This window comes from Rissa tridactyla, chromosome 3 (genome assembly GCF_028500815.1).
Source record: "Rissa tridactyla isolate bRisTri1 chromosome 3, bRisTri1.patW.cur.20221130, whole genome shotgun sequence".
In the NCBI taxonomy this organism is placed as follows: domain Eukaryota; kingdom Metazoa; phylum Chordata; class Aves; order Charadriiformes; family Laridae; genus Rissa; species Rissa tridactyla.
The window spans coordinates 33,649,619-33,676,832 of NC_071468.1; the positions used below are offsets into that span (position 1 = coordinate 33,649,619).

At 42.4% G+C, this 27,214-nt stretch overlaps 1 protein-coding gene across 1 annotated transcript in view; it reads right to left on the minus strand.

Moving 5' to 3' along the window:
* Positions 1–20,513, minus strand: part of GLP1R (glucagon like peptide 1 receptor) — an 85,393-nt gene extending 64,880 nt beyond the window's left edge. The window contains exon 1 of the mRNA XM_054195767.1: positions 20,387–20,513. Coding sequence (XP_054051742.1) covers positions 20,387–20,476 — 90 coding nt within the window. The 5' untranslated portion in view covers positions 20,477–20,513. The remainder of the gene's footprint in view (positions 1–20,386) is intronic.
* Between the last annotated feature and the right edge of the window lie 6,701 nt (positions 20,514–27,214).

Here is a 27,214-nt window from a genome sequence, read left to right on the forward strand (position 1 = left end):
TTTAAACAAACTCAGTTCTCCAATTAAAAAAGAAAAAAAAAGATTTGATAGAAAAAAAACAATCGCCACAAAACTATTTAAAAAAAAACCACCATACACAAGACTAAAAGTTCCAGCATATAATTTCATGGGTACTGCATCCACTGTTGTATAGAGTGCTAGAGAAGAATGCAATCAAATCATTATGGCTTTTTGCAGTTCTAGTCAAGAGCAGTAGTTTATTTTCCTTTTAACTACTGCAAATTAACTCCCTCAGCAGCTCGTTGTCACAGTGTCTCAAGGTCCACTGTCCCACCATCTTCCATATTGCTCTTTCCTGCCTACCCATCCCCTTGCCAAGACAGTTACATGTAGCGCCCTCGCAAATTGCTAGTGTTTTCATCAACAGCTACGACACATTTGAGAACAGAGCATACAAGAGAAATTCTGCCAGTGAAGCTCATTCTCCAGACGTCATCCGTTTTCCTTCCAAATATTAAATTAAAGGCAATGCAGACGTACAACTGTGCAGAACACAACGACAGGACAGAACCCCAACAACGATATCTTTGCAGTACTGCATCGTATACAGTGGAGTTCACATTTACTTGGTTGGATGCAGAGTGGTGTTTTACAGCCTGCATATAACCTTACACTTCTCAGCGTTCAACCCGCACGGCTGCCAAGTGTTACGTTCCAAGGGCTTGATTTGTCAAAAGCAAGACAGGAGCAATGTTGCATAAAGGCTAGAGTCTTAACGCAGCCCAATATGGAGAAACACGGAAAATGAACAAAAAAAAGAGTAATAAGGCAAATGAAAAAGGTGCACTGAGATGGTACCCAGGGACTGCGCTCCGATCACATGAAACAGAAGTCGCACAGGTTGACAAACAAGGACCAAATCAACACGCATGAAGTTAAGCTCACATTGGGTGAACATGTTATTTTATCCAAAGTTTGAAGGGAAGATCTTGCACTCCCTCGGCATCAGAATCAATAGGAGGCATAAGCTAGAAAAAAATAATCTGGTACCAAACCCAACTGCAGCAGCATCCTCAGAACTGTGTTCCCAGGCAGAGGGAGCCAGAGGACGTTACCACTTCCAGAGACCACCCAAGCATGGAACTTGCACTCGCATTGCTGCCTTCATCCCACCTCCCATCTCCCTCTACTTTCTTTTAAAAGAGAACTTAGAAGAGCTTAGCTTCCCTATACAATGCTGCCTTTTTTTTTTATGCTCCTGAAAGCCTCTAAGCAGAGAGGTAATTTAAAGCATTATCTTAACTTGACAACAGCCTGCTGCATTTGTGAGGTCTTGGGAGCTAAGGCTGTATGGTCATCTTTCTGCAGAATTGATGGTACACCTAAGAGTCAACAGCTGGTATGAGTGTGCTACAATGTTTGCTTTCATTTTTTGCACAGTTTTGCATTTGCTTTTACTTGCAGAGGCCAATTCAGCTTCCTAGAAGGCAAAAATAAAACAGCTCCACCCTGAAACCTTAATTTTCTGCTTTCTCATTCTCTCAGGACAGTGAACACCGCCTTCTACAATATTTAAAGTTACAATCAGACAGAATTCATCTAATTGCAGGACACAGGAATGAGAGCCATTAAAACCAGAAGCCTTCATTAACACATTAATTGAAATTAGCTTTTTCTCTTTTCTTATTTGGGGGGCAGGGGGACGTCTCTATTACAGTACTGATTCCTTTAGAGCTCTCCATAGGACTAAGCAGGCTCAAGACTTTGAAATCAAGAAATTCCAAACAATTCTTAACTGGCTCAGTATTCACTGTAACATCATTATGTATCACCTTTGACTCAAATGATTCGGAAGGTCAATAACACCCTCTCCTCCTCCTCCCCCTTTATACAAGTAAAAGCACCTATCAAATTTATCCAGAATAGATTTATTTCCCAGTTTTTCCTACAGTCCGGCTCAGTCAGGGAAGCGGACTATGGAAACACAGGCAAGTCAAGTTGAATTACAGACTTTCCTTACTCTAGGACTGCAAAGCAACTTATGAACCATGCTATTACTATAGGAATCGGATCAGGCTTTTCCTCAAATCTGAATTAGTCTACCACAACACCTCTTTCAAAAAGACCACTGTAGTTTTTTCATTTTGGAAGTACAGCAGAAATTATTATGAGAGATGCCAAGTGTTACAGCAACCAAATGGGTGACCGAGACACAAGCAGACTCCGGGAGTCTTTCTTCTCCTAGTTCCCCAAGGAACAAAAGTGACAATAATATCAGTTCTGTGAAGTTGGTACCATGACAGATGCATGTGTAGATGACACAGAAGTTAATAAAATTGAAAATCATTCTGTATGCTTAATCCTGAGATCTTGCTTCAGTACAAGCTTTCCTTGAGCTCAGATGATTTTGTAGTTTAAGAATTTTAATAAAAAAAGCAATCCTCAAACATTTCTTTCAGTAATCAATACTGGGACAGTTTATCAGACATCCTACACCAGGAGACTCTCAAACAGACAGAACAGCAATTTTCCCAATTCCCTCTCTGAGTATTTTGATTGTGTAAGAAATAAAATGGGCAAGCAGCCTACAACCCATTTCAGTATCACACATATATCAGCTCTCTGTTCTCCCTATTCCTCTACATTCTCACGTCCGCTGCATTAACCTTGCGTACATAATATTCAGATACTAATAACCCAGTCCCTCTTCTGCCCAGAGATCCTGGCACTGACTGCACAAGTTGAATCTGTAGCAAAGGGCCTATGAATTCGTTCTGCAAGGCAATCCCGGCAGTAGCAGAAGAGAGGAACTCAGATGCAAGATGGAACCTCTAGTTTTTCAGAAGTTTATCCTTACCCCATCTTCAGGCCACTTCTAACAGGCTTTGATCTTTGTCAGTTGGAGTCTCACAACATCATTTTCCCGATACAAGGGAAAATGGGAGAAGTTTTCAGGGATGGAGCTTATTTCTTTACATCTGACAGATATCACAGCCTTCAGCCCTGCACATCTGCTGTGGCAACAGCTCGTTTCAAAGACAGTCATAACTCCCTACAGAAATCAGCCTGTCTCCCCCTCAGCCCCTCCTTCCTTTCCATACTCTTGCAGAGGTACATGGAGCTAAAGAGGTTTGTGGCTTACGCTGCAAAAGTGAACTGCAGTTGTACTGATGTTAAATCTGAGTCGACTTATATTTCTTCCCACCTTCTCCGGGAGACCTTCAAAACAAAGGGGAAAAGTGAGCAATGGAGGAAGACTGCTGTTTGGGCCGCAAGCACCCTGGCTTTCAGAAAGCAAGAGATAAGATAAAGCCCAAGAGCAGGGTGAAACAACTCCATAAGCCAAGCAAAGAAAAACATGCAGAGAGCCTCTCAAGAAAGCTGTCCAGCCTGGGCAAATGGAAACCCAGAAGAAAGAGCTGCCCCTCCAGTCAAGTCTCTAACCTTTGTCAACACGAATATTTTAAGTTGTGCACAAAGCTTCCCCTCCCCCAGCTCCAATTTTCAAAGCACTGAGGGAAGCAGTGACCATGCAGTAATAAAGCTGAAAATGGATAGGTCACTTAAACGAATTAAAATCATTCCATTAGTTCCATGTTAGTAGTTTCACAGCCACATATTTCCCATCTGACATTAACCTTAAATCAAGCAGCACTTGTAGGAACAGAATAGATTCACAGAGAAGAGGCTGGAGAAAAAACTTGGGAACTTAAATTGCAGTGGCTTTATTTGACGTGTCTTTTCTGAGGAAAAGTGTTTTTTCTCTGAACTAACTTGCTCTGCAAAGGATTTTTATGTGTTACATCTCAGTTCATCCTTCAGACATACTTCTGGAGCACGGAGTCATCTTGCAGCATAACTGTCAGCATTAAAAACAGCATCAACCAGCACTGCTGTTGGAAGAAGTGGTTTCTCCGTCCCCAGAGAAAGGCCGTGACTTCCTCCCCCACACCTCGCTCCCCTCTTCTCCTTATGCCACCATAATCACTCGTGCCATCACGCTGTGAGCTGGACGGGCGAGCTCTCCTGGGTAAAATTAAACAGACAAAACGTTTAAGAGGGTAAGAGTTGCTGCAAAGCAGCGGGGGGGGGAAGCAGCACAGCTCACAGCGAGGCATAAGAATAATCTTAATTATCCACCATCTTAGAACTAAGAGGAGCCTGAAATAATGCCCACTACTTGTATAAAAATGTTAAGCTAGCAGTCAAGTGTTTATTACTCACAGATAAGCAAAGACTTGAGGACTTCAGCTATTGGAGAAACAGCCCTCAAGGTCTCTTCATCTACACTTGTTACTAGACAACTCATGATTTTTCACCGTTCGGTGAATGGTACATGGTACCATGGCAACCTCGAGGCCAGAAGAACTCATGACAATATCATCATCAATTTCCTGCATAGTACCTTCTAGAGCCTCACACTAACTTCTCCACCCACCTCACACCTGCTAGTTTAACCAGAAAATACCCCTCAGACCCGCATCTAATCTTGACTTGAAGACTCCAAGTGCCAGAGACTCCACCGCACCCTTCAGCAAGCTGCTACTGTGGTTAGGTACCTTCAGTATTGCATTCTGCACTCACGTCTGGTCTGCGCTGAATTAACCATGCAAATAAGTTTTCTTAAAAGGAATTACCTTGCAAAACAGGAAGGACGTCACAATAGTTTTAATTCATAAAACAGGACTGATATGATGAAGATACACCCAATTCAATTTCCCCTATGTAACAGGTTGGTTAGTAACTGTGACATTAGATCACTTCTCAGCCATTTTACAACACTGTTGGGCAAGTATCAGATTAAACAGCCAATAGTTATTAGTGAAAGAAAACACAAATTGCATTTTTCAGAGCGTTGCTGCCATATGGTACCGTGCCAACACTCCAGAGCCCTGTGGAGGGGAGGCCAGGCTCCTCCAAACCACAGCTATTAAGACCAAGTTGGCTTCTGACAAAGGAGCCAGCTGTCCTTTAGCTTCAGCTGACAGACTTTTCGGATACTTTAACCTTCATTAGCATTTTTTAAACTGTTGGTTTGTACCTGTTGCCATCAGCTCCCTTATCTTTTTGTTATACATTATCGCTGGAGTTATTTTAGCCATCACTTCCATTTCTGACAACAACGGTTTAAGTTGTTACAGAAGATGACCACACAGATGGAGGTACTTGGGACACCACCAGCATCTTGCACACCTCAAAGTTAAAAGTATTTGGGCATTTATATGATGATTTTTTCCTTTGACATAATTATTACATTTCGAAGAGGGACTGGATTAGGTAAACAAGATAAAATCTGTAGATGGAAGTGCTGCAGTATCAGGGCTATCATCTGCTTCCAGAGATTGGCAAAAGCCTTCATGCCTGACTACTCTGCCCAAAAAAATAAGTTTGTTCCTCGCAGCTAGCAAACTAGCACACAGATATACTACAGACAACAGCTCCTCGTCCACCTCGGGTAGCCTTTTGCTTTAGCAGCATAGATTTTTGAGGGCAGAAAGTTCACCGAAACATCTGAGTTTAAAGCAGGCAAACTAGCCACTGTATATGAAAGTTCTGCTCAAACACCAGACCAGCCACATACATGTGCGTGCATGTACGCACACACACACACATTCCCCTTTCACCCTTCCAAAGCACCCAGAGAATACAGCATTAGATGTCTTTTGACTTTTTCCTTTCTTGCTGTCTTCTTCCTCTTTCTCACTGAGTGTACTTGGAATCTAGGAAGACGTGACTCAAAGCACAGGGCTGTAAGTGGATTCACAGTTTGGAAGCATTAATAGCCCCTGTTCACTTTCCAGCTTTAATTATTGGATTCTGTCCAAGTTTGTCAGCCTTATTATCTTCCTTTCTTATACACACACCCACATGTAATACTGAAATTCATTTTTCCTTTGGATGTTATGAAAACGCGGCAAGTCTCAACCTTAAGATTAATATTTCCAAAGCTGTCCGAGATTGCTCTTGCAGTTTTATTCAAAGAGCACCTTTCAAAAGAAACAACGCAGATTCTCTCCTCCATGTGCTATTACTCTGTCACAGCTAGCTCTCAAAAGGCTGAAAGCAACCATTGATATTCCTTTAAAACAGACCAACACCACACACAAAATAAACCAAGTTATTCTTTATCACCAAGTAATAACACCACATATTTTAAACCCTACGAAGGCATAGTCAGTAGATCAGACAGACCCTTAAGATTAACATGTGGTACCATACACATTGTAGAATATGCTGCAATGAAGACTTTGGCTAGTGAGACAAACATTCTTGATACCCACGTAGAGTTATAAGTGCTAAGTGGAAAGTAAAGGAAAAGAGAGCAAAGAAAGTTCAGCTGTGATTATATTCCTAAATCCCATAGCCAAAAATCAGGCTAGCATCGTCAGGTGCATGAAAAACCTTGTGCTCCAACAACCTGCAGGAACAGCTTCTGCTCAGTTCATCGTAAGGTGCATTCTCCTCCTTTACGACAACCAAGATTTATTCAGATCCTGTGAATAAGTCTTCGTGTATACAAACCTCTCTCAACCTCCTTTACATAAGTTTCCAATTAAAGAGAGTCACGAATTCATTAAAGTTTCATCCTGTGCACTTCCTATCTCCAAGACGAAGCCTCGTTTTGCTGTATAGACTGTTTAAAAAAAGAAAAAATATGAAAAAGGACATTTTTATTAGCTTTTCAAAAATAAAAGGAACACCAACGCTCATCACTACAACCCAGCAAGGCCCCAGTTGAGTACAGGATGTCACTAGGCTGATCACTATATAAACAAGTGTTTCAGTCAAAAAAAAAAAAAAAAAAAGAAAGAAAGAAATCCTAAAAGCCTCAGTCTTAACTGGAGTTGTTCAGAAGTGTCCAGTTTATGGAATTCAAGGACAGAAACAACACAACCGAAAAAGGCAGTAACTCAGTCTATGGAGGACAGGAACACAATCTGGCCAGAGCTGGGACGCGCTCCCTGGAGGAGCCCATTAGATGAGCGGCCTGGGCAACCAGACAAACACAGCAGACCGGCCAGCTCATCTGCTTTGTTTCTACCAAAACTTTTAATGGAAAGGACACTAACCCGCAGAACATTTCTCTTGTCAGATTACTTGGACCAGAAATGGTCAAAAACTTAAGAAGGCGCCGGGGTGGAGGAAAAGACAGATGAGAGGGGAAAAGAAGGCTAAAGAGAAAGTGATTTAGTCAAGACCAAAGTAGGCTGACACTTTCCATTCCCAACTGTTCAAATACTTTATTTTCCAGTTTGGATCATAAAACTAAATAAGAGATGAGCATTGCAAAATAATCACAAAACAGTTAGCTCGCGAGGGTATTGAAAGTTGAATATTTCCACATCGGCCGCCTGTCATCCCATACTTGACAGTCTTCCAAACTTGCTACGAATTTGCTATGAAATTATCTTCTCATTTCCCAGTGATACAGTCTGCTGCCTGTACTGCCTTTCAAGAAACACTTTTCTTTTGCGCTGATCCCAGCTGTCCATTGAGGAGGATACAGACACTTTGAACAGTGTAATAAATCTGTTTATTTCCAGAGCTTGATTCTGCTCCAAATATTTCCAGCATGACAAAAATAGAGGAAAGAGGGAAGAATAAGAACAGCTATAAATTAAAAACAAACCAAAAAGCTCCAAAGGCCAAAAAGTAGCATCAACATAAAGATCATCATCTCAGATGCAGTTTGGGGACAAGAGAAAGTATTTGGAATTCAGGATTTTTAGGCAAGTTCTTTCTAGCACATTAACTGGAAATTTAGTCTCGATCAGCCAGTACACAGGCACTCACTATCCCTCCCCTTCTCTGAAGTACAGGCAAATTCATGAATTACTTGAATGTATGATTTTTCTCTAAAGCTTTATTTAAGCATTGTGCCAAGCAGCCCAGATAGAATGGCAAAGCCAAGATTAAAAGAGGACTGTACGTGCTTCTGTTGAAGAAAAACTATAGAGTATTTTCAAAGGGGACAGCACACAAGCAAAGATTAAAGCCAGGCTGCGAACCAAGTAGCTGAACCCGAGGAGAACTCGGCAAGCAAGGGGCAATACAAGGGACAGACATGAAGAAAACTAATTATCAAAAGCTTGAGCAAGTAGAAAGTTAACCTCATGAACTATAAAGGATGTTTATATTAGCTTTGTTCTCTCAATATTACGGCCTTTAAGCTCCCTAAGAAGTACGCGTAGCACTGACTGACAGCTTACTTTGTTATTTAGTGCCTGGCTGTAAAAGAGTATACTGTTTGATAGTACAAATAGTCTCATTGATCAATATGTCCACCGTGCAGCTGTAACCCCTCCTCCCCCCCAGTCAATTACACAGGAACTGAGAACATTTTCAGGAAAACATAGCACTTCAGTCCTGATTCAATATAAGGAGGGATTCATACTCTACTGCTCTCTGTAGCTATTACAGATATTTCCAAGGCACCATCATATTAGTACCCAAGCATGCGGACTCGGCAAACTAAGTGCACACAGAAGAAACCTCATCACTATCACTCCTTCCCCAAAACAGGTATTTGGAAAGGGTCATCTCACTACATAGAGTACAGCAACATGCACCTGTGGTCACTCTACTTTGTTATTAACAGTGGCAACTGCTCCTATTTTCTATGCAAGATGCAAGACAACACTGTAATCCATTTCCCTATTCAATAATTAAAACATACATCCACAGGAATGTTAATCACCCAGCTCAATCTCCCTAAAGTGAAGATACTAAGTTTGCAACTTAAAATCTTTGTGCAAGATAGTCAAGGAAACAAAGCAAAAAACACACCCACACGCCCCCCGCAAGCCCAAACTTGGGCATTTTTGTCATCGATCAGCCACAAGATGGTCCACCAGAATTGCATAGGGATCAGAGACACATTTAGCACAAATCTTGAGCCATCTCTGTTTCTTCTCTTACCTGACTATTCAAAAAAAAAAAAAAAAAGCAAATGCAGATTAAAAAAAGAAAACTCTAACAAGAGCAGCTTGCAAGCGAGCCACTAGCTTCAGTTTGGCCAGACTCCTTGCCATGAAGAACCACTGTCTTGGAAGACACGTCTCCTTTGATTGCCCAGACTAACCATGAATGGATAGCAACATGGACAGCTTGTTACCCATCTTGTCCTCCTTTCCTGTCTACAGGAGTCAGAGCCTGGTCCCCAAGGAGGACCCCAACTACTTGTTTTAGCTGAAAGCAGGTCCTTCCCACCCATCTCCACACAGAAATTTCTGTTGAAAACAAGGAACATTTTATCCTGAACAGGATAAATTGAAGGAGTTTGCCCACAATACACTCCCCCCTCCTCCCCCAAGTCTCTACTATTGTCCCTCTGGGAAAAGAAAGAGCACCCTGGGAGATCACTATAAGGGTCCAAACAAGAGACTGCTGTTGACATTTGAAAAGCCTGTGACACCCTTCTGCCAAAACCAAGCAGAAATAAACCTGCACTAACTCAAGGCTTCTTTTACAGAAAACTAGTAGTCTACAACTGTAACAGCTTCCTCTAGAATGAATACGTAGGGGAAGAGATTAATCCGTGTAATCACGTACCCATTCCCCTACTCATGTTTCATTGCTGGTGCAATCACATAAAGGCTTATCCGAGTCCAATCGGGTGATTGTAAGTCTGTTGTATGGAGATTTATTAGAGCTTTGCATCTCTTGGGAAAAAAAAAAAAAAAAAAAAAGAAGAGTTGTGGATGGTGAAACGCCACCTGTAAACTCAGTTCCTAGTTAATTAAGAAGGATGAAGGGTGGTAGAGTGGGGAAGAAGGCATGAGTGAGGAGAAAGACGAAAGCTTCCCTGAACTGTCAGAGGATGTCCCAACACTCCTTTACCCTAAGCAGCAAGGAAGTAGGAACACAGATTAGGAAATACAGAGCTCTTTGGCTGCTCCACATGGATGCTATCTTACCATAGAAGTAAATAAAATTTTCCACCACAGGGCCAGCTCTAGGTGGCTCTGCTTGAGCAGGGAGGTTGGACCAGATAACCTCCAGAGGTCCCTTCCAACATCAGCCATTCTGTGATTCCAGCCTTGAGACACCAATGTAGCTTAGACACCAAAACAAGTGGGAAAAAAAAAAATAATATCAAGAAATGCAGTTTAAAACCCCAGCTTTGTTTCCTGCAATTTACAGCCAACTTAATAGCTTTGCAATAGTAGAGATAAGAGTTCAAACTATAAAGCTAACATTCTTTTATCCTTACATGTCATTAGTAATAGAATCAGTTTTATTCTAGAAAGCTTTAATAGCCTCATTCATTACCACCAGGTGTCTTAATCCCCAAAGAGCAATGAACAAATTCAGAGCATACCGAATTATTCTACAGATACCTTCTAATGCAAGTTTATCCTTGAATGAACAATAGCTGCCCCCTACAAGTCCATAGGGAGCTGAACGGAATGAGACTGGATGCAGGTTTTCTTTCGCTGTTTGTGTCTTTTTGGGGGGAAGTTTTGTTCTTTTTTTTTTTTAAGCTTCCTGTGTCAACTTTAGTTAGATTCAACTAATAAACAGCACAGGAGTGCTAAGACATAAGCTTAAAGTGCATCTATCACAACACCAAGTATGTTGGAACCTAGTTTTCTGAAATACTGCCTGAATAGGATGTTTCTGAACACCTTTATACCTGAATTTAGAGAAATCATACATATTAGGGATTTGGGGCTTTTTGAAAGAAGCCCGCTACAAATAAAAATTTTTTGACATGCAATTTATAACTACGCAGTGTCACTGTAAACAGCATATAACAACTCCCTGTCTTTTTTCTTTTTTTCCCCCCCAGAGTGTACTCAGCTTGCAGTGTCACCAAGTTTAAAAGGAATAGGATCCTTTTGTTATTCTTAGAGTGATGCACTTCAAATGGTACTTGATGAATTTTTCTTCATTAAGAAACAGTAAATGAGAAGGGCAATAGATTAGAGGACACCTCAGCATCTGACAAAAGCAAAGACCAATAGCTATTTCAAAAAATTCAGATCAAATCCTATATCCTTAATTTTCCCATCTCAAGGGATAAAAAATAAAAGCCTCCTTCATTCTGTATAATTAGCTTTGTATAGCAGAATACTTTTTATTTGGGAGGAATAGGACTGAAGGAGGAAGATGGGGATTGACCTAACTGAGTATCATTGATCCAACGATAGAGGGCTGTATCTGTTATTTGTAACCCACGCACAACTGTATGTGTGCAATACCCACAACACTTTTAAAGGCGACTTACATGGAAGTGTAGGGTTTTTTTTCCAGGTCTGACTCTTTCCACAACAAGAAGGTAGGCTGTTAAGTTTCTAGATGTTGGCGTTCCCTTCAAACTTCGTGCTTCCTACTCAATTTCACCTAGTGAAACACAGTTGAAAATTCAAGTGTTGATACCTAGATTCTCACCCTGTCTGAAAGGGGCTGAATTTGGATTTTTAGATGCAAAACTCAGCACAATGATCAGTCTGTAGAGGAGTCACAGCCAGCCATAAAGGCAACGGACTTCTGGACTTCCCAGACCAGACAGGTACCTTTCCCTGCCAATCTATTCCAGTTCCCAGGGGACTCACTGTAACTGAGTCTGAACACCACAAAGATCAAATCAGGATGAGTAAATTCATTCATTTCATGAAGTAGTAACTAGAATACAATATTCTGCAACTTATAAACCAAGTCTTTTGAAAGCTTCCTGGTCTTCCCCCTCCAATTCAGCATCAAGACACCTGACACTTGCCAGTGTCTTCTGTACACCCAACTCTATAAGCCCAACCCTTTACTGTATGTCAACATGTCTTACAGCAACAGCTTCTGTATGGCACGCTAAACACACCAGAGGAGCAAACGAAGTTATCAATTTCCATCTTGAAAGGTTTTCTCTTCAAATTTCCATCTTGAACGTTTTCTTCAATTTTTCCCACATTGCCAGGAATCTATGCATGTCAGGAAATGAATTTTATGAAACAAGCCGTCAGACATCAGGCATGTCAGTCTCTCCCAGAAGGTTTGAAATAATTAGTAGTTTGTCACACAACAGCTGAGTAGTTATATTAACCCCATACTTCGGAATTTCTACCAGGCACCTGCAGAAGCAGAAAACTAGACCAGAGATGCCCTCCAAAGGGAGCAAGGCTTCTGCCATTACTTTACCTGCAATAGTTCTGAGTGTCCTTTACAGGAGGAAACAAAAAAAAAATCTGCTGGGTTGCTGAGAGCACATATGGCATGCTGTGCCTGGGATTTCTCTTCTCAACAAAAAGCTAAGAAAGATCCAAATATCACAGAAGGACGCGAGACAAAAGTCAAGAGAAGGCTAGTCTAACGTTTCCAACCCCTCCCCAAAGATGGGGCTTTAGTGATGAACAGCAGCACAGAATACAATCTTCAGCCGCATTCACCAAGGCTCCTGCTAACATGCACATCAAATACTTTCTTGTATACTCTGCACGTTATGTGGCCTCAAATCTAACAACCAACTTAAAAACAGTCTCTCGCAGACCCTACGTCCTTTCTTCTCTCCATTAAAAGCTGACTATGTCATCTTGAAAAAATAAAAGACTTCAGTGATGAGATCTCTGTAATTGCAGGGACACACCAAACCCCCTCACTTGCTATCGTCCTAATGCCCTGTACAGTGACAGCAAACTTCAAAGAAAAAACCTGATGTCCTACAATGCTATGGAAGTTCAGTTCTGTTTTAGGGTGGGAGTTTTGGTTTTGTTTTGGTTTGTGGGGTTTTTTTGGGTTTTTTGTTTGGTTGCTTTTTTTTTTTGAAGGGGGTTGGGTGGATTTTCACACCTATCAAGATAACAAGGTAATCCTCCAATTTCTTTGCTCTAAGAGATTTTTAGAGGACTGAGTCACACTTGCTGCAGTTCAGAAGTCATCTACTTGCCATCCCTCCTTTATTCCCCCCAGTCACACCCCTCCATTGTCATGCAGTCCAATTACACTTGTTTAATATTAGGGCTTTTTTCAGATTCTGAGAAAGACTGAACTGATGAAAGATGAGCAGATGCGAAATGTGACTCATAACCTGACCGCATTAAAAACAAACTCTTCGAAACTTAGTTGCAAAGAGTTGACCTGCAGTGAAACAACTGAAATATGCTTTGAGCAAAAAAAAAAAAAAAAACAAACAAACAAACAAAGACACACAAATATTCTTCAGAATGAAACAATACATAAGGATGAATACAGCATCCAGGAGATCCTGGTCAATACCATGAGCAGCATGGCTATCTATAGAGCAGAAGGGGAATATTAGCAAACACAAAAATAAGACAGTAGTTTCCTATGGGAAAGAAACACATGGAAGTTCATTGCTAGCAGAATTCAGAGGAAGAGAAAGATTGATGCTACGTATCCTGAAATATCCCGAGTCTGATTTTAAGAGGTGCAATCCACACACTCCTTTGGAAGGTGTTTTGTACGTCTCCTTTGGTTATCAGAGCTCAGCAGACAGCATGGTAAATCTTGGTTATGGTCTCAGCTGCCGTTCCTCAATTGCTTCAGCACATAAGATAATGCTCACAAGTAGTTGGATCATCTTTCAAAGCACCAAAGAAATACCCATTATGAACAACAGCCAGAGCCCTCAGGAGGCAGCTCTTCTGGTAGCTGAGCTTCTCGCCTGCATTTGGCTTGCCCACACATAAGAGCAAGCCACAGTCTAAACAAACTACTCACGCTGCCCCAAAAACATGCTCAGGTTTAGGACTGTTCCATAAGCTTCTGCCAAGCACCAGAGGTGCGCTCAATGCAAGAGTCTTGGTGGCCACCATTCTTCACATGTGGAGAAGGATCTATATGAGAGCACTGTTTTCCCTCCAGCTTCTCCCTTAGGCTGGCCGCAGCAGTGTTTTGGTTTTCCTGGCACTAGGCCTTTCAGTGTGGCTCACTTTTCAGACTGATGTGCTGAGCAGCACCAGAACCGCAGATGTCAGAGGGGTTACCAAAAAGTTCTAGTCAGAAATGCAGCTCTTTAAGAGAGCAAGATTGTCCTATGCAGATATGTCCATACACACCCCTCTTCCTGTTTGCCCTGAAGACATTAAGTCTAACAAATTGGCAAGAAACAGCTTCTCAACTATTCTCAAGGAGGTCACAGTCCAACGTTTGCAGAAGGTTCTTCCACACAGATCTTTACTCTTTAGCCACTTCCAAGGCACAACCAGAAAGCAGGTTCACTTTCCTGAACTCCTAAGCAGGTTCACTTTCCTGAACTCCTCCCATGGTACAGCAGAGAGAGCATGTGGGAACAGCAATACAGCAAGGCAAATGGCAGCAGCAAACAGCAGCTGAACCTACACACCAAAACAAGAACTCAAGTTTCAAAAGTTGTCCCAAAGGCATCAAAGAAGGCACTGGGAGAGTGGCAGGGCCCGTGCCTAAGTGAGACAAGGCAAGAACAGAAAAGGAGAAAGCACATGAGCTCAACAGACAGAAGAGACAGAAAAATATGGCGACAGGGAAAGCCAGCATATAACAATTTTGGAAAAAGACAGTGAGAGGGTGAACTAACAATGAAATACAATCAATTGCAAGAAAACCAGCAGTCAATGCCAGACTGCACTAAGACATCAAGCCATTAACAATCAATTATAGCGAAACAGCAATAAGACGTAGTCAGTAAAGTGATCAGCTGAAAGAACTATTCTTTTCGACGTGTGTAAACTACAGTTTCCTTTACCCAGCTACCACTTTTAATTGTTCATTCAATTGAATTAAGCCTGCGTCTATTCCATACATAGCTTCTGTATAGTATTCGATACACAGCTTTGCAAGCTGTATCAATTCATTCACATACATCGGAGGGCAGGGGCTGTTGCTTGTTTCTTTAAGAAGATAAGACCATAAAGACTAAGGGCAAGATAACTGGTAGAAAGCCACTCATGCCCTCCTCCACAAAGATCTGCCACACTGTACCCCTGGAACACTGTAAGGCTTACTGAAGTCCTGATAAAACTGCAGGGATTTTCCCTTTGCATGGGTCCACATTCATGGCAGTAAGAGTAGAGTCATCTACTTTCCTTCAGCAGTGGAAGAAGTGGACTTTACACCGTTACAAACCACAGACGCTGCTGCTGCAACTTTGCCTGGAGATTCTCTTCCTACCTGTGAAGATGGACACACATTTCATAAGCTCCTCCACATTCACACCAAAGGATCACTGAAATGCAGATCATACAGGCCAGCGTGCTTGCAATTTACAAATACCAGTTTCCAGTAGTGAACAGAAAGAAGCATCAAAGATCAGTATTCAGCCACCAGCAGCAAACCTATAGTCACCTATCGTAAGCTGACATTTGCTGCATTTTGTATAAACTATGACATTTGCAGGGGCTACCTTCCATTTGGCAAGCTAGAGATCCCTAGATACTGTTTACCTTATCCCTTTTCTGATGGGAAGCATTGGATGCAAGCATTAAACTTGGTCTTTTCTTGGGTAGCCAGGCTAGGAAGATTTGAATCAATTAAAGGAGTTCCTGAACAATGTTTTAATTCAGCCTCACAAGAAAACAAGATTGCAGGGCTCAAATGGAAGGTCTCTTCTCTGTTGAGCAGACAACTTTTTTCCATAGCAAAGACATATCTGCTATTGTGTAAACTTACTTTTGTTAAGACACAAACAATAGAACCAATATGCTGCGCCAAGGAAACTTGAGCAGACAGCCTTGGCGGCAGTACACACGCTGGTTTACCACAGAGAAAGAAATACAAAAGCTTTTAATGAAAGAAGTGGAACGCAAAGATAATAGCTTTCATTTCACTACGGCACTGCAGAAGGAAACAATCAGGTTTCCAAAGGACTGCTCCAAGTTATAAACTAGTGAAGGCCCTGTGGATTTCAGAGATAACAGCTCCTCCTGGTTTGTCCTCTCAAGTAAGTGGCAATCAATCAACAGCAAATTAAAGCTCGATTTAGTTTGACAAGTTAACAGAAACAGGATATGATACAATACCTTTAAAAAAAAAAAACTCTTTGACAGCCAGCAGACAACTGTTTATGCTTTGTATATCAGGCCTGGTTTCACTGAACTCTACTGCAGCTACAGAGCTACAACTTTTGAAGGGCAGGAGTTTTAGTTATGCAAAGCTCCATCACTTTAAGACCAAGTGTTTCTTCTCACAGAAGAGAGCTATACGTGCTTCACTGCCGATACAGCCATGAAACGTGCCCTTCCATACCCAGCTGTATCTGCATACACTTCATCTCAAATACTTTTGTCCAAACTCTTTCAGACTGCCACCTAGTTTGATGGGGGGGGCGGGGGGGATGTACAGTAATGGCACTAGAAATATGGGGAAAGGTAGAAAGATTTGACAACTGTTTCACTAACTTAAGCTTGCCCGGACCAGACATCAGAACTTTAAAACAACACGAAGGGCCAGGTCATTGTTCTGCTGCGTGAAATACAGTCCTTTCCTTTGGCCCTTGTAGATCTGATATCCTAGGCTCCTTAAGCCTGAAGTGTTCTCCCCCTCGCCCCCGCCTTTAGGTTTGGGATATTATAACAAGTAATTAAGTATCTTCTTTCTAGTATGTATAATCACATTTGCCAGGTTAGGGCATCTGGTTTTATAGTACAGACACTGTTACTAACTTTACGGAGTTTCTAGAAAATTAGAGTTGTTTCTGACAAAAAAAAAGGCAGACAACAAAAAAGACATTATTTTCTGAATACATAAAGGTGTTAGTCATTTGGGATGCCAATTCAATCTGTATTAATTTAGATGATTATACTATTAAGCAATTTAAAGTTCTATACCATATTAATATAGTCATGAATATAAGTGGCCTGCAAATATTAAGTTTTGAAGAACCTGGCCATATTCCCGGGAAAGGAGCCCATTGCCTAGAAGCCAGCCAAGTATCCTTTGATAACCACAGCAAGGTGGCAGAGTGTCAAACCTTGTCTCTTCATCCTTTTCTCCATTGCTTTCTATACCACTGCCAGTATGTGCTGCTGAGGCTTGTCTAGCACGTTTTGATTTTCAGAGTTCAGGCAACAAGCAAACCAGCTCCAGGCAAGATTTTGGGTGCAGAAAATAAAGAAAAAGAGGAACGCAAAACGTCCAGCCAACCTAAGCATGGAGGGGGTTTTGTCCAGGTGAAGTAATCAAGGCCCTTAAACTTGAAATTTAAACTACTTTCTTCAAGACTTTGTCCAAGTAATCAAGATGCAGCCCAAGCCCCCATCCCTGCTTCTCCATGGACTCACTAGTCTCCGGGTCACTTTTCTATTTGTTTTTCAGCCAAACACCATAGCCATTTTCCCACCCTAATGACTTCTAAGGAACACAAATCTGCAGAGCAGTGGGAGTCAGGAGCCTTAGTTCAGTTCTCTCAGGATTAAGGGAACGCAACAGAAGACGAGAAGTCAAAATATGCATGGTCCTGCAAGCTTGTGGCAGCAGTACAGAAGCATTAGAAGCCACTCCTTCACATCACATCTTTTCATTTTGGCTTATCAGGATTCAAAGCTAGTCCTCTCCAAGACAAATACCTGATCCTAAATACAGGTGCTGCAGAAGGAGAAGCAGCCACAGGAGGCTTCAGAAGGCTGAGCAAGTAGCAGTAACTATATGCACCCCTAACACCTGCAGCCTAAAGAAGTCATGCTGACCATTGCTTTGGAAAACAGACTAACAGCTGTATCTAAATAAGCCTAAAAATCACAAGAGTAATTAAGAGAGTGCCAACAACATACACATACTTAAACGCTCACATGCTCTAATTAATGGTAGCACTGATATCAATGCAAGTACTTTTCTATTCCCATACAAGAGCACTTCAGAAATAATAGCTGAGGAGAGCAGAAGATCTGCAACCTTTCCACTGAATTCAATCGTTTGTACTTCCACCCAGGAGCCTGTGTTATTCACATTTCAGCCTGAGGAACAAAAGCACCAGGGCTGTTTGAAGAGCAGAAACCCCAATTAAGAACAGTGGCATAGCTCCTGTCTGCTCTTCACTGAGATTTAAACTACTTTCTTCAAGATTATCTTTATCAAACCTTTGAGCGTAAGTACTACATAGAAAACCAGGATCTGAAATCCAAGAGAGAACCGGATGGTAGGGAACCTGCTGTGTGTCAGCCCTGGCAGCAGCATGACATTGCTGCTCAAGGCCAAGCAGGGAAAGGACACAGGCTTGTCATCAGTAATAGGAGTCTGCAATGCAGCCATGTGCTACCAGCTCTTGGTCATTTTACTACTCTCAATGCAGCAAGGAAGATCTAGACAGTTATTTAGCAATTTCCAGTCACCCTGCATTTAAGATGATGGCAAGTACAAAGCACTACCTCAAATAAAAACTCTGGATTTTTTTTTTTTCCCATCTATGTACATTTTCAGCTTCTTCTCTTTCTCACTTGTTTAAGGGGTTGTGGGGGAGAGAAGGGAAGGCGGAAGTGAAAACAGTAGTCACAGTACCAATAAAATAATTCCTCCCCCAACTCCGTATCAAACCATTCTGCCTTCCTCTCACACCTGTCTTGCCCATTTAAACCAGAAGACCTTGCAGCTGACTGCTATCACCTGAATTTCACTACCCACTACTAAGCAGTCCTATTTTCAGTTTAAGTATTACCTTTAACATTATTCTGAGGTGAACCTGAGGAAAGACCTCTGGCCACAAGAGTCCCATGCTTTTGTATACTTAGGACTGAGCAGAGTATTCTGTACATTTTCTCAGCATGCGACAAGCACAATCACTGCTCGAGACAAGTTGTTGGATAAGACCCTCTAGTGTCAGAAGAGGCTATAAAAGTAGTTGTTTTATTGCAAGGCTGAAGTCAAAGGGTGACCATAGTGTTAAGACTAGAGAAGTCTCTCTCTTCTCACCTCCCCCCAGTTCTGTGTCCAGTTAAAGACGACCCCTTTGCTAGGAAAGGTACCTCATGTGGATTCTCCGCCTCTGGCAGCCCCACGATTAGTTTGCTCAGTGGTACAGGCTCAAGCTGCTCAGTGCCTTATCCTGTCAAATAACAAATGCCTCCACGCATGGAAGCTCCCCTGCCCCTCTTGGGTCCCATTTCAGTATTTGATCCTCTTCATGATGGAGAGATTTTCCTGACTGGAATTTTCCTTGATGTAACTTTGTGCCTGTTGCTCCTTTAAGGGCCTGACGTCCATAACAAGGAAAAACAAACCCGCCAAAAAACCCAGAAGCCAAGAACCTAAGACAACCTTACAGACTTCGACATAGTTGGGAACTAAACAGATCACCTTCTTGCTGTTCCTTCTGTATAAATCAGTAACCTCAAAGACCTCCAGCAACTGAAAAGAAGTTGCACAGCCAATAAACATGGTCCATCATCAGCTTTGCTTTCCCTCCCTTCACCTCTGCAGCCCACCACCTCTTCAGACTTCTTCAGAGTCTGCCCTTGCTCACCCTACAGCAGCAGCCCTCCTCCCACCACATCCACACTCTCCTGTCTCTCTCCCTCCCCAACCCCACCGAACTGCAGTCACCCTTCTCTGTCCATTGCCCCTTCCCTCTTGCCCATCGCCTCTCGTTGCTCTTCACAACGAGTTAAGACTTTGTCTTCCCACCCCTCGCACCGTGTGTGCCCTACGCAGCCCCGCTCCTGCCCGAGCGGCCTCCCCCCGAGCCTGCTCCGGCCTCTTCCATGGCACAGCTCGGCCGGGCCGGCAGCTCCACGGCGCCCACGGAAGAAGGGGGAAAACCCCAACGGCCTCGTTTGCTCCACCCGGCCGCTGCCGGGGGAAGCATCAGGGCGATTCTCCCGGCGCTCCGGGCAGGCAGCGCTGAGGAGCCGCCCGTGGCGGATCCTGCCCGTCCCCCGCCTCTCGGTTCCAGAAAAGGGGTTTCCCACCCGCGTTCCCTCCTCCACTTCTACCGCGTCCCCGCCCGGCTCGTCCCGCCTCACAGGCGACGCCACCCCGCTCCCCCTTTCCCACGGCACCGACTCTGCCTGACATTACCGACAAGCCTGTTATTTCCTGGGGGCGAGGAGGGGGACGAACCGCTTCCTCGAGGGCAACGTCCTCGCAGCAGCGTCTCCGCTTCTTCCCTTCCCTCACCCAGAACCCAAACTCTCCCCCAGAGACGCTCCGCAGGGGGGGAGGCGCGGAACGCCTCCGCGCACCAGCCCCGCGGCCGCTCGTTCTGCTGCCGAGCGTCGGCGCGGGCACCCAAAAAAGTAACGCGTTTAACTTCTAACCCGTCTTCGAGGCGCACCCGGGGAACCACGAGCAGCTGCCGCCTCCCACAGCCCTCCCGCTCCGCGGGCGCGGAAAACCGCGGCGGAGAGCAGCCCCCCGGGGCCCCCTCCACAACGAATAACCTCGGGACGCCGAGCCGGGCAGCGGGGGGGATCAGCCGGGCAGGTGCAGGCGCCCGCGCAGCCACAACGCCCCAGCGCGGCCGCGCAAGTTGAGCGGAGGGCGCCGGCACCTCCGCGGCACTCACCTGCCTCACCGGGAGGGACCTTCCCGCCGCCGCCAGCAGCAGGAGAGCGAAGCCGAGGAGCGGCGGCGCCGCCGGCAGGGAGAAGGGCATGTCCAGGGCGGCCCCCCATGCGCAGGGGCCCGGCGAGGCTCCGGCTCCCCGCGGAGGCTCCGCGGAAGAGGAGGGCAGCGCGGTGGTGAGGACTCCGGCGGCCGCTTTTGTAGCGGCGGCGGGGGGAGGCGGGGACGGGGCCGGCCCAGGTGCGGCCCGGCCCGGCCCGGCGGGGATGGGGAGTCGCCGCGGCGGGGGTCGGGCTGGTGGCGTCAGCGCCAAGGGATGTTTCGGGGAGGGGAAGGGAAAACGAAGAAAAAAAACACCAAAAAAACCAAAACCTGAGAAAGCGGCTTTGCGAGCCTGTCACCCACCTCTTCCACTTTTTTTTTTAATAATTTTAATCTGACTTTGTCCAGATGCTTGGGCATCTTGGTGGCCTTCACGCTGTTCGTGACGTCCAGGTTTTATGAGTTTTTAATAACAGTGAATGTAATTACCCGTTTATAACACGAATTTGCAGATCTGCACGTCAGATCAGAGCTTGGTTTCTAAGTTGAAGTCGGGGCACAGGTCAATTCTAGCAGTAGGATGATGTGTAATTTAGAATACTTATTTGCATAGCAAAAGAAGTCTCTGTTTTGTACTAGGTTTATACTATTGTCCTTATTTATTCACTGTAAAACTAAACCTTTACTAAATCACACATATTTGGTGAAATTATACACCAGAATCTCAACAAGAAAGTGTAGACAACCTAACAGATTTAGAAGGAAAGGTCAGAATTGAACTGGGAACCGGGGAAAAGATTTTACATTGGTCTGTTAGATGCTACTGGAATATAAAGAAGGTAATAGCTTAAATAGTAATGATGTATATTAATTTCAAATATACCACAGCATCAGGCTGATTTTTTGGGAATGTAACTAGTCTGAGCATTGATGCTGTGAGATTGTGAAATCATTAAATTCTGCAGTGCGTGAATTGCCACGACAGCAGTTACTTCTCAACAGCTAACTCCAATCAGAAAGATTTTCCATGGTGATTTGGTTAACTGAAAGGTGAAAAGGTATTTCCTTTGTTTTTTCTAAAGTGAGAGAAAACAAAGATTGAAGGAAAAAAAAATACTGCCAAGAGGAGAGAAAGAACATACATTTTGGGTTGTTAAAAGAGATAATCCCCAAACACCCCAAGTTAGTTGTAACCCCTAACATGTGCCTCAGGTGATGCTTATTATGTTGTTCATTAATTCTTTTTTACTATCCCAGTAAAATAAAGACTTTGTTCCTGTAGAATAAGTATTGCTGCTACAGATATTGCTGAAGACTTAAGGAACAGTTAGAAGGAATGAAGAATAAAGATCTAATTGAAAAAGCATGTTCACCCACAGCAATATCACCTGGAACAACAAAAAGACTCTGTGATTTTTAAAGAAATCAGTGATCCCCTGGATTTAAAAGATTTAAACCCACACCTAATGTTTGCCTCAAAGGGATGAAGATAATGAGACAGGGAAAAGCCTGCTTATTTTGCCTGAATCTGTATTCTTTTGTGCATGTGGGCTAAGACAAATTACACTTAGATATAAGAAACTCCTGTAAAAAACTTAATTTCTGTTACCTGTAGTTATCACACATCCTTGAAGCAAGCAACCAGAGAGCACCTGCAATACAGGACTGCTGAGAAACACAACTAGGAAAACTAATAATTGGCTGTTAACTATTTTATGTGGTTTGAATCCCCTGAAAGGCTACAAGACGACCCTGCCCAAGCCTGGTTACACCTCACAGGAATGTTTTACTTGAAGCCCAACACCTGATCCCATTTGGAAGTGCCTATGGGCTGGCCTTACTTCCTGGCACCTGAAAACCATGTATGTTACATCTACTTTCAGTAAACCAACAAAACCACCAAGCAGCTGAGCCAAATATGCTCCAGCTTCCTTCAGGCCAGGCAACAGAAACCTTTAAATAAAGGGAAAGAAACCTCTTCCACCTGGACAGCACCACCAGCCTAGCAGGGTGCACCTTCTTCACATGTAAATCTCGTCTGCTTTCTATTGCTTCTGTGCTAGGTCTTTTAATTAGGTTTTCCAGTCAGGACTTCTGCTCCCAAGATGATTCCCAGCACCTGTGTGCAGCAGAGGGCCAGCTGCTTTCGCAAGAGCTTAATAGGCTCATGTCTCCATTAAAGAGCTTTACAAGGGCTATGAGGGTGACATATATCAGCTTGGAAGCAGAGGTATTACTTTGGAATAATTCTGTTTTCCAGAAGTAATCGAAGGTAACTTTTTCAGTATGATGATGTCATACACTAGTGTTATCTACATGAATGTTTTTGGAGGGGAAAAAAAAAAAAGGATCAGAGTAAATTCTCAACAAGCACATTTTCATTGTGCTCATCAAGAAGCTATTATCAAATTTCAGAAGACTGAACAAATCCTCTTGACTTAAATCACTGTAATAAGAGAGAGGTCATTTTCCTCGAGATGGAAAGGTATTTGTCCAATAAATTTAAATCTTTTGAGAGGGAAATACTGATGAAAGTTATCTCTAAAACCTGGGTCTGCTGGATTTTTGTTATATTTAGTCATGGTTTTATTCGTACTAAAACAGAACTTGATCTTCTACCAGTGTTGATGTAAGAAAAGGACAGTTTGAAAATAGCCAAGTGAAGCATTAAAATGACGCTATCCACATTTGAAAAGGGTTTTCAGTTTGAAAAATACAATGCAATGAGTTGAGGAAGCTTTGTCTGACTTAAGAATTTTGTTTGTTGAGGCAAACACCTCTTTTCCTATAGCTGAAGGACTGCAAATGCTATTTAAAATGCAGGACTTTGTAACTTCTCTCTTGTTCCTCTACGTCTAGGCTGGACCAAACCTCTCACACGTATTAAGGAGAAGCTATCTTTCAGTTACACTGCAACACGGGGATTATTGTAGTCCTATGACCGTTGAATGTTATTAATGCAGTTTACTATATTTTGAGGGCAAAACTGCATCTTGAAAAAGCTCAGTGTCTCTTTTAATAACCTCCCCTGATAACCCTTTTCTGTGGAAACAGCGCAACCAGTGGCTTGCCATGGGAGGTTCCCATGGGTGAGAGAAAAAGCCTTTGCAAGAGTTTGGGCTCTCAGCTGCCTGGAAACACTATCACCACTAGCCTCGTATATGCAGAAAGTAACATCCCTGTCCCACGTGAGCCTGAATGCTTTGTCTCTGAAGCTTTCTAAAGAGAAAAATCTGTTTCGTAGAGGAAACTACATGTTTCTGCTCTGACATTTGCTGAGTAACAGACATTGTCCTATGCTGCCTTATGCAGTATCCTGAAGAATGTTACCAGTTTTCAGTGCAAGTTACGCACTTCGTGCTTCTCCATGACCAGTAATTATTCGCTTTTATAAACATTGTCTTTTATAATATGTTTGTTTATTGGATAACAATTCTTGGGGACAACTGCAGTGCAAATATATCTAAACTCTTAGCGGGAGCTGCTGCCCTGTACAGGGGCTGTGGAAGAGTTCTCATGTGCCTGAAAGGCTGTTAGCTCTTCTGTTTTGTAACTGTAGTGTGCCACAGCAGGGAATACACTTTGACTCATTTTTTTTCTTTACAAGGCCAAGAGGAACTGTCAATAAAGATCTTTCCAAGCACAATAAAAGCTGAAGTGTCTGACCTGAGTACCAGCACCTATGAAGTTATTCAAATATATCACTTAGAAATTTGAAATACGTGTTTAGGAAATGAAGCAGAAGAATTTTAGTGTTGAATCATTGAATGTGGATGGTGTTTGTAGAATTTTAATTTACATAGATACCTACTTAACTGAAATAAAAATTCATCTAAGATAAATCCTTCTGTAGACCTCCTGGAAAAAAAAAAGTTAGCTTTGAGCAGTATTATGCAAATGACTGTTACAAACACGTAAGATACAACTGCGATTACAAGCACATTGGTGTTTAGAAGGGAGTTCATTTTGTCTTGGAGCTATATATACTTCGGTATCTTTGGAGAAACTAAATCATCTGAATTGTACCTTGAAACCTGGGCTTTGGGAAGTGGGTAATTTAAGCATCTTAGTAATATTCAAAATGATCTTACAGTATTCTGTATCAGAACAAGGCTACAGCAAACGTTGTGCATATGACAGACACAACACATCGATGTACAAAACTTTAAAAAGTGTAGTGCAGTAGAAAGCAGGAGAATTTCTTTTGGCTACAAAGTTATTGAGGATTCATGTGGCCCTGTGCTGAGTAGTTTGTGAATCTGACCCAGACATTCCTGTATTTAAAAATCTTAGAAGTATAGAAATGTAAAGGTTATTTGCAGTTATGTAATATAATAGGAAACACCGTTATTACAGTTTGAATTACTTACAGTCTCTGACTCCTAATTCAAATTGCTTAATTAAAAATCCCCTGTTCAAGAATACTTTGTTAAGAATTGTATTTTGAACTATATAAGGCTGCTAGAGTGAACAAAATGGAAAGATGCCTGCACAAGGGCAAAGGTAAGAAATGCTCTGTAAAGCATTCAGTTTCCTCGTTTTTCACAAGAATAAAAGTAGGAAGCTATGAATCACAGAGCAAAGGAAGAAAAGAGTAAAGTCAAATTATTATTTATTAAGTAAAATTGACAGAAATATTACCCTCCTCTATCCCTCTTCTGTAGTGGTAGCTTTTTTCTGTGAGGAAATTGTTTGGAAATCACTCTATTCAATATCTTCTCACCAAGGGAAACCTTGATACAGAAAACTGCCTTGTACAGTTTGATATACGTCCTGTGCAATGATCATAATGCTGGTCTTTTCCAAAGAGACAGAGATGATTTCTGTCTACCGTGCTGCTAGATAGGTAGGTAGGACCTGGATTCCCTCGTTAAAAGGCTTCCCAAATGCTGAGACAAGCATTTAGTAACTTGTCTGCAGCATCTGACGGGTTTTTGAGAAAACTATCCTTTGAAGAGGGACAAGATGTGTCTCTTGAGAAAGAGGTGATATTCTACAGCCTTGCATTTTGCATCAAAAAACATTCCCGGGATGAATGAGTGAGATGAGGAACCTGTTTCATGGGTTTCCCATGTGCTATCACAGCTAGAGGGAGAGTGAGGAATACTGTTTGGATTAAATTCTCTACATGGTAAACGTGTAAGTTAAATCCTTTCTGTTTCCATTTACTTGGCCATTTACATTACATCCCCCCCAAAAGAGGCTGACCCTAACCATCATTCACTTCCATTGCTATACAGCAGCCTGCTCATAAGTCACCTGCAGCTGCAAGGAAGAAGGACAATTATCTGTTTAACAGAGTTCTCTGAATTACTATGTCTGTAAGGCAAAGAGTCATTCTGCCTTTGAGTATCTGTTCACAGAAATCCCACATTGGTGATTAGCCAGCAGACTTTGAGAAATTAATATTAGGAGTTTTAATTAGCTAACCTCTTGAACAACCACTTGCCTAATCCAAATATCAAATATAAACACTGGTAGGAGGAATTACTGATTAGTAAATCCATGCAGGAAGCTGCAGACAGTTTATCTGTTAAGACATGCTGCCAAGATTGCTATGGAAAAACAGAACGTAAGGTGAATTGGAGAAGTCAACCTGTTGATATTGTACGACATTAGAAGTTGCAGATCCACAAGGCAAGTCCAGTACTTGGGGCAGGGGGAAAGGCAAGGGATCAGAGAAGACCTGCTTTAACTTCAGATGTGTCGTTTTGTCCTAGGAAGAAAAAAATGTAATGTTTTCCTCACATCCAGGGAGTGGAATCCCATTTACCTGGAGCTGAATGAGGCTTAGGGGGAAAAGTACTGATTACTACATGTTACTTAAGGTAAATGTTGGAATAGACATTAAGGATAAATTTTCTGTGAGATTTCAGTATTTATGAAAATAGTAATTTTGCTGAAGATAGAACCTCACCTGAATACTGTGACAAGTATCTTGATTAATAATAAAGAATACAAAAATGTAAGCAAATGATAGGTCTATCAGCAAGATATGGCTTAAGTTAAAAGTCCCAAAAAACTGGCAGACATTTGGGAATGTGAAGATAGCGGAAGTTGGAGAAGTCAGGTCTTGCATTCCTGGATATCTGTAAATTAGTAGTCATCTAAGTAATACCTTAGTTGACTCATTCCTTTATTAAATAGTCCAAGCGGTATGTCAGAGACTGTTCAGATATCCCCAAGGACCTTATTAGGATATATTTATATCTAATAAATTAGAAATTGTAATGGAAATAAAGAAGCATAAAAAGATGTCATACATAGAATCATAGAATCACTGCAGTTGTTTATTTCCCCATCCTAATCTCTGCTATATAAGAATCATGTGGTACTTCTATTTCCAAAATCTGTTTCTGGATTTGACCTTTATAGCGGACTGTTACTAAGTTAAAAAAAAAGGTTTTCCTGAATTTCTAAGAGTTAATCTATGCAGGTTTCTTTTGTGCTCTGAAGCCAGCATTAAACACTGGAAAAGGTATCTCTTTTGGCTTTTATACAACTAGACTTGCCTCAGGAATACCCTGCTTGTGTGGTGCAGATGCAAGTACCACATCTTACAACGTCCAGTTTAGTATGCGTGATGTCTGCCCTAGGAGTACAAATAACACTAGAAGCTTCTGAAGAAATCTGATCAAGGGTCTTGTCATAGCAGTGCAATTACACTCCAATATGAAAAAAAACCAAGCAGAAACATAACTCTACTTAAAATCGCTGCTTGCACATTCTATACACTTGATTTTCAGTACTTGTGTCAACAGAATTGTATTTACATACTGCTGCCAAG